Source organism: Triticum aestivum, chromosome 5D (genome assembly GCF_018294505.1).
Source record: "Triticum aestivum cultivar Chinese Spring chromosome 5D, IWGSC CS RefSeq v2.1, whole genome shotgun sequence".
In the NCBI taxonomy this organism is placed as follows: Eukaryota; Viridiplantae; Streptophyta; class Magnoliopsida; order Poales; family Poaceae; genus Triticum; species Triticum aestivum.
This window is the reverse complement of record NC_057808.1, coordinates 37,106,624-37,114,810: the sequence shown is the minus strand read 5'-3', so window position 1 is coordinate 37,114,810 and position 8,187 is coordinate 37,106,624. Positions and strand designations below refer to the sequence as shown.

The following is an 8,187-nucleotide window of genomic DNA, read 5'->3' as shown; positions in this document are numbered from 1 at the left end:
TTTGTGTTTTTTGCTGAGAGCTTCTCAGATGTCCAAGTGATATAAAAATTAGAGCGAACCTCACGCATCAAATTATCTACCACAAAAAAAATTGATTTTTTTTTAATTTTTCTAGTATTTATTTTTATATTTTTACTAACCGGGTGCAGATGAGCCTGGACACCAAAACGCTGCACTCTACAATGATCAACTTGAAGTACAAGACAAGATAGGACTGAATCCTAGTCTATCTCATCTTTCCTAATAATCAATATACTCAACATATATTTTTACGTTATTCATGCTCATTTAAAAGAATTGGTCTCAGTGCTGCAATAAAGAATTCAACTTGCGACCTTCTATAAGAGGAGTCGAGCTGACTACTGTAATAGGAATCACTTTTTATTTGAATTCAATATTCTTTTCAAAATTTCGGGCGAAAAAATGGTGTTGCAGAAATATTTTTGAAACCCAGATTTTCTGGGCCCTTCGGAAAAAAGGGAATTAAAAAAATCTCGCTCGTGGAATAGTTTTTTACATTATGGGTTAAACATTATACATTGGACACGGTTTTCTTAATTTGAATTTCATTTGAAATTTTTTAGTTGAAAAATCCAAGATTTTTAGAAACTGGATTTCTGGCCGAACCCGGGAAAAAAGGAATCAAGGAAAAAATTATGCATCCATTATAAATCCAAGCGTTTCTCTTTATAGGCATTACTATGGACTTGGTCCAATGGTTGGCTAGTGCGTGCGTGTATATGAGATCTGGAGTATCAATCCCTGCGTGACCTTTTTGTTATTCTCATTTCTGTTTCTCCCACCACCTCGTGCAAAGAAGTGGGTCCCACACTATAAAATTTCTGCTTAATTAAATACAGAACGAGGGGTGCTTCTGCAAAAAAAAACACGCGAGCTATTCCAACAAAGGGCCATAGCCATGCTGGCCTGTCACATAAGCGCGGAATACATCAGAATACGAGTAATGTCACCATATTTGCAGTGGCGAAGCCACGTTAAGCCTGTGTAGTCGTATGACTACACAGGAATTTCGTAACAAATTGACCCAGGCTGCGTACAACACGCCTCTGAACAAAAAACTGTTGGAATTTGACTACAGGCCCATGTATCGTCTGATTCGTGTAACAATGGGCTAGGATCTTCTAAAGAAAAGGGCTAGGTCGTACAGGAATAGGAAGTCCTAAATATCTTCCCTGATCGTAATGCATCACAGAAATCCCTTGATTTTCTCCTTCGACTTCTCTGCCTTCCCAACTTTCTCCTCGTCAGTTTAACCTTTTCTCCCTCCGCCACAGCCTCATCCTGTCCTCCGCCTGCGATCTTTGGCCAGGGCATGAGGGGTGAGACAGGGCCACCTCCGGCCGTCCGGCGAGCCGCGAGCGACTCCTGTCCTCCACCTGCGATCTTCGGTCAGGATATGAGCCGTGAGGCATGGCCACCTCCGGCCATCCAGTGAGCCGCGAGCGATGGACCGTCAATGGTGTGTCGCATAAATCGATCAATATTGCTGTATTGGTCATCGGGTCCAAAGCCAGAACGAGGCCATCTGCCCTTCCCCTTCTATTCGTAAGTTCTGTCTTTTGTATTGCTATATGTTTTTTCTCTTCCAATCATTGTCTCATACTGAAATTTATTCCAATATGTTATGCAATATGCATATATGTATCAAGATATGCATGATCACAAAGGATTGCTGCCATAAATTTTTATATAAGTCATGAAGTATTATGTTTTCGTTGGCTCATAATGTAACATAAAGGGGATAAATAAAGGGATACAAACTTATCTAAAAAACCTTTTTTGCGGGTACAAAGAAAATTCATTAGAAAAGATTGACATCACAATGTTTTGATCCTGGCACCACCACTGCATATTTGCACGAGGACGCAAGTTGGATGACCACAAGTCCATATGTTTAAAGTTTAAGCACCAATCGGAACGAATAGATATCATAATGACGGTAAGTTTATGAAGCCCGTGGTGATTTCTTTTAAAAACTTCATATGATAAATGTAATTATTTTATTAATGGACATCATATTGGAGGTATAATGCTCTTTTTGAAATATTACAATTTATCAACTACTTTTGTGCTAATTTATCATACCTATGCTTGGTGTTTGTTTGAAATATCTGTAATTGTTTATTATTCATTTTTCTGCAGGATTACTATTTACTCCCGTATATATCACAAAGAACTAGCAAAAACAAATTCACTTTCCTCGAGTTTCCGATCAAGTAAACATCAATGCCTTCTTGCAAATTGGCAGTTCCAGGTGTGAGGCAAATGGAATTTACCTTTCCAGAAAAAGCAAAACACCTAACAGACCACAGCATAAAGAATTTCACAAACCATGCCAAGTCTCAATACATCACTGAATTCAGGTGTTAACACCAAACCAAGTCTACACAGAGAACCTTCAAGCCAACTATTACAACACATCACCAAGTCTACTTAACATACTCCAATACTTCTCCAAACAAAAGGGATACAATACTTCATACAAACTCCGATTCCAGTACCATTCCAACTAGTCTGAAGTTTCAGACATTTATTCAAATAGAAACTTAAGCCTGCTACCGCGAAACGGTGGGATGATGGTAGCAAGCAGTAGTAGTTACCTAGATAATAATTTTTTTATGGCAAAGGGGGTGTTCCACACACCACAGGATCCTGGAAACTAGCACTGAAGTTTCAAGGACAAGTAGGCGATGAGCGAAAGCACTACCGATGCCATGAGCCAAGAATGAATTGCCCACGGACAGCCAGATGACCGGCAGGGACGATCCCTGCCCTGGAGCTGGACACAATGCCGGCAGATGCTGCCGGTTTGCGCCATCTCTTGATATTTCGGCTGTCCGTCACCCCCTCAAGTCATGCTTTGAGGAGGTTGCAGCAGCCATCGGAGGCTGCTGCCCACTTGAAGGGGTTGCCGGCCCCATGCTCACCGTCCATGATGCTCGGGAGCGGGGTGAAGAAGTGTGTCCGGAGGTGCTCAAAGTTGTGGTAGTGGTCCACATCTTCGTGATCATACAAGCTTGTCACCTCTGAGCCAGACAGGCTGGAGACACTGCTTGGGTTTCCCTGCTCAGAGTGCTGGATCTCTGAACTGAGAGATGCAGCTGACCGCATAAGCGGGTTACCAACCATCGCCTTGCTCCCAACACCAGTGTCTTTTCCATTGGTCTCTTTCTTAGTGTTGAGGAAGCGTCCACCGGAGCCTCTCGCACGGCGCATTGCATGAAGATGGCGTGACTCGTGAAGATATGGCTGCATTGTAGAAAGCACTCACATGAGTGCGAAAGAAAGATGATCATTTGCATTGCATGCCATGGTGGAATAAACGTCCTCTGTTTATACTTGAGAAGGCGGGCCGTACCTTTCTGGCCTTGACCAGCCTATTCTCCTTCTCTGCCTTGGCACGAGCACGACGGCGACGAAGGATGCCTTCATATTGCTTTGCATTCACATAAATCGGCGCATCAGCAGGCATGTTCAGTGGTATAAGCATACGCCCGCTAGACTGCATTGCACAAAGGGAAATGGAGGAACATATTAGATATCATACATTACTAGATAAAATAAATTGTATACGAGCTTCAGGCTTACAAACTCAAAGATAAACCCTGTTATATATCCTTTTTGGTGTCAGTGAAAAAAGGATACCCCAGAACACTTTCCTGACATTAAGCCAAGAAAGCTTCACCATGCAATTGCTATTCACAAACTTCGAAAATATTAACTTTGTACTCTTTGGTGTACACTCTGTACTATATTCCATTTGTTGCTTATTGAGAAAATTAAAGATTCATATTTGCACTAAAAGAAATCAAAAGGTTCAACCACACACTTCATGTTCAGAAATGTCATACATAATATAACTAGCACTATGAACCATTTTACGGAAACCTTGTGCTAGATTGTTCAAACTGTGGAATTCAGATGAACACTGGACTAAAGTTATGTACATATATATAAGGATTAGTCATAGAAATAGTGGAGATGACTCATTAAAAATTAAATGCACATTACCGCTGATCTCATTCCATAAGAAGAAAGTAGGCCATATTGCTGATCAGAGTAGTAGTTGGAGGAAATCTGAAAAACATCAGAAGGCATTGATGAACTCAAGGCTAAGGAAATTCAGAAAGGCATTTGTAACTGTAAGGTTGCAAAGTCCTAAATGCATTACTAATTTAATCACAGGTTTGTCAGCATTATTCATACGGATAAACCGAAAGAGTGGGAAAAGCTTACCACGGATTGGCCAAGGCCCAGCTCAAAGTGGTCATTATATTCTGTGAATGGTGACTGCAGAGTGATCGGGGCAGAGTGCTCAGAACTGTTCCCTCCTTTACCTGAACCCAAATGCACCATCAATCACATTTCCAAGATCCATAAAAACAGTTCTAGTCTGTACTTTGAAATCCGCCAGTCATTCAAGTTGCTAGAGAGAGAAAGTCATGAATGATAGGAGATCTTTAACTGACAAAGGGAAATCCTTCTAGTCTCATTGAGACGATTACGTGGCATTACATTTCCTAAGAGCATGTGCTAAAAAGCTGTGGATCCATGAACCCATGGCAATTTGACTCATGATGTTCAATTTTCCATATCAAATGCATAAGTTTCAGTGTTTAAAAAAAAGCATAAGTTTCAGAAGGATTGAATCTATATAGCAGCAGATTTTCTACAAGGCGTATTAGGTTACATACTAGGTTCTTCTGGTGTCATGCCACGTCTGAATAGAAGAAAATATTTTTTTAACCCAAGAAAATGTCAGAATTTCCATGGCACGTGTCTACAGACTAGTTGTGCGCTGGGGTGTTTTTCTCATGTCAGAAATAGCATAATTGTGCAGTATGGTTTTTCCGAATCAAGATGTTGATTGATCTCTGAATCAAGGTATACACAAATTGGCAATACTTATGCTAGAACCATAAGGAACCAGTAAATTTAAAAGAGCTCAAGGGGTATAAGAAGGAAGGTCACAGGCTTCCACCCAAATCTATTCTGTTTTGTAGCCATAAATTTAAACACCACATTGACCCTTGATGTAGTAGTATTCATGGAATTGTCCAAGGTTTAGCCTTTAAGTGAAAGCGGTACAAAAATATCTGTTGAATTGATTATGTGATGTAAATGGTGTCTATGAATAATGGCATCCACATAAGACCTTAATTTAGAAGAATCCAAAGAGCCCTCATCCAGCATGACTCATCATCCACTTGTCACAACATATACAGATTCCACCTACGTGCAAGATTTGTTCAAAATTACCCTATATTTCCCTTACCAAAGAGCAAAGATAATCATCTCTTTTTTTTTTGCAGATTGGAAAGTACTAAATTTTTATCTAATTTAAGCTAATTAACTCACATAGTTGCGGTGCGGTAAGCATTCTAGTATTTGTGTTTACACTTCATACAAAAAACTTATCTACCTTTCTCTGAACAACACCAAATTTGTCTACCTACGTCGAGAAATAGGTACAGATAGTGCCAAATTTGTACTGAACCATATAAATTACCGAGAGCTGAACCAAACCCTGTGTCATTCACATGTATCACATCACTCTCTACTCTTTTCTACTAACATGCACAGATTTAACTAGTTCATTGGGTATGGCACATCATACTGTTCTCACGATACATTACGCGGTTTTCTTGTAATAGCCCTATTATCTGAGAAAAACACCACCCTACTATGTGCACTCAACATTACCTAAGCACTCCTAGAACTGCATTCTGTATGTCTATATATGCTACAAACATTGCCAAATTTGTACTGAATCTTTTTTCTGTGTGTGTGAATACTGAAAACTTAAATTACTGAGAGCTGAACCCAGCCATGTGTCACACCACTATCTACTCTTTTCTACTAGTAGCAAGTAGCATGCACAGATTAAACAAGCTCATCTCAGGCCACAGAACAAACACATATCTCAAAGGACAGAGCAGCCTCACCATGAGCCATGGAGAACTTCAGAGCTTCAGGGATGCCCCTCTCCCCCATCGGCGGCTGCGGCAGCGGCACGGCGTCCAGCAGCGCCTGGGCCCTCGGCACGACCTGGAACTGGCCGTCCCGGCAGGCATCCTCCGGCGGCGACATGGACATGGGCACGGCCGGCGGCGCCTTCCCGTGGCCCATCGGCTCGCCGTACAGCAGCTGGGACCCAACCCACCAGGGCAGCGGCGCCCCTCCGGAGGCCTGGCTCGCGGCGGCGGCGGCGGCGGCGAGCAGCTGCTGCCCCGCAAATCCCTCGTGGTGGTTCTTGAAGCTCATCATTGCGGCGGTCCGGATGTGACTAAGCGCCTACCAACCTGCTGCAATCAAGAGCGCCAAAAAACAAGCAACACAGATTGAGATTGAGCATTGATTAAATCAGAAATAGAAGTGCAGATTGCCGCTAAAGAGGGGCGAAAAAAATCTTCAGAAACAGAATGCGGAGGATGTCGCTAAAGAGGGGGGAATGCAGGGTGAGAGGAGGAGGAGATTAAAAACCGAAACGAATCAAGAAACCGAGAGAGGGCAAAATTCCCCAAGAACTGAACCGAAAGGTGGAACTTTTTTTTACTGAAAGCAAAAAAAGAAGATTTACAGTACCCAAAATCCACAGGGATTTCAGCAGCGCCTGGAGCCGGTAGGAACTCGCAACGCAGGGCAGGGGACTTTTAAGAGCCCGTGAATGTGCGCGGCGAGAATCTCAGCAGCAAGAGACCAAGGCGAGCGAAAGGATCCAAGACATGCATGCGGCAGAGCGCAGCACAGCACAGGAGGAGGGAGGAGGGAGGAGAGCAGGGGAGGAAACCAAAGGCCACTCACATTCCAGCTCCAGCTCCAGCTGATGATGGGGTGGATGAGGACAACAAGAAGAACTGTGCCTGTGAGGTGATGGGGGAGAGAGAGGGATTGGGGGAGGAGGGAGGAGGAGGAGAGAGAGAGGACAAGACGGGACGGGAGCGGCGCGTATAAATGGGCGGTACTGAAACCAAGAAAAAGCTTTCCCTTCCTCCTTCCCCAGCTCCACCCAAAGCTCATTGCTTTCACATTTTACTACTCCTTCCTTCCACTCCAAAACTGCAAAGCCCGAATGATTTTTCCTTTTCCTCTTTGCCAAAAACATAATTATTTCCCACTAAAAATATTTATTTTGCATAAAAGAAAAGTTGAGTTCTTGTTATTTACTACCTCCGTCCGGGTTTTTAGGTCCCCTCGGTGCCGCACGTTCGTACCACATTTACAGGGCCGCTCCCTCGGGCGCCATGCAAAAAGTGAAGGCGCTGCGTCTTCCCAAAGCGCAATCAATTCAAAGCTGCTGGCGTATAGCTTGCATGCAGATGGTTGATCGATCCGTGGCATCGTGAATTGGCCAATGGATGGTTGATCGATCCGTGGCATGATGAATTGTCCAATGGATGCTAGCGAGGGAGCAAGCTGATTGGGTCACGGCGCCGACGCCGGATCATGCAAGCGAGAGTACTGCATGCACGCGTGCAAGGAAAAAGCGAAGCGTTGCATGCATGCAGTAATAACTGCGCGAAGCTCGTTGGCCGTCGCTCTGCCACAATATCTGCTGCTGCTGCAGCAGATCCTGCCTTGGTCCGTGCGTTCCGGTCGGGGGGACTTAAAAACCCGGACGGAGGTAGTACTGCCCAGTTGGGCTCCCTTTCCCGGCCCAGACCTTTCAACTCCCCGGTGCTGGAATTATTAGGTTGGGTGCTCACTGCAAGTGGTGATTATACTGGACTAATCATGCTGTCAAAAGTAAGGTACTAGAGGATTTTTTATATTTGAAAATAGTATTAGCAGTGTATTGGGGTGTGGAACTAGTACTACTAAGCTGGGTAAGATGAGATCTGCAGGAGTGGCAAGTGAGTGGTGACTATAAATTGGTGAGGCAGGCAGACATGAACAGTTTAGGTTCCTGTAGCAAGTACTGCTACAAGTAGCCATCACTTGGATTCCAAAAATCCACTTCTAGCTTATCATACATGGGCTGGGAATGGAATGACTGTGCATCCATCAACAGATTGTGTAGTAGTACCCTGTAAATGCAATGCCCTTTTTTGAACAAACATATATTGCTAGTACTAGTATTGTTTATTTTACCAGTCATGTTTTCCCTTTCAGTCTTGTTATACTACTGAGTACAATAATTTTTCTTTTCTTCGTTGTGACCCATTG

The 8,187-nt window shown here is 43.3% G+C and overlaps 1 protein-coding gene across 4 annotated transcripts; it reads right to left on the bottom strand.

Moving 5' to 3' along the window:
- Positions 1 to 2,342: 2,342 nt before the first annotated feature.
- On the bottom strand, positions 2,343 to 7,153 carry LOC123119274 (nuclear transcription factor Y subunit A-2). 4 transcript variants are annotated; one of them, XM_044539004.1, is made up of 6 exons: positions 6,826 to 7,153; positions 5,967 to 6,323; positions 4,258 to 4,358; positions 4,033 to 4,098; positions 3,380 to 3,523; positions 2,343 to 3,270 (listed from the first exon to the last, which is right to left on the bottom strand). In XM_044539004.1, exons 2-6 carry the CDS (start codon positions 6,286 to 6,288, stop codon positions 2,875 to 2,877), a joined length of 1,029 nt encoding a protein of 342 aa, XP_044394939.1. In that variant the 5' UTR covers positions 6,289 to 6,323; positions 6,826 to 7,153; the 3' UTR covers positions 2,343 to 2,874. The 4 variants fall into 4 exon arrangements, with proteins under 4 accessions (XP_044394939.1, XP_044394940.1, XP_044394938.1 ...); XM_044539005.1 differs by having other exon boundaries at positions 5,967 to 6,326; positions 6,826 to 7,152; XM_044539003.1 differs by lacking the exon at positions 6,826 to 7,153 and adding an exon at positions 6,607 to 6,815 and having other exon boundaries at positions 5,967 to 6,326.
- Between the last annotated feature and the right edge of the window lie 1,034 nt (positions 7,154 to 8,187).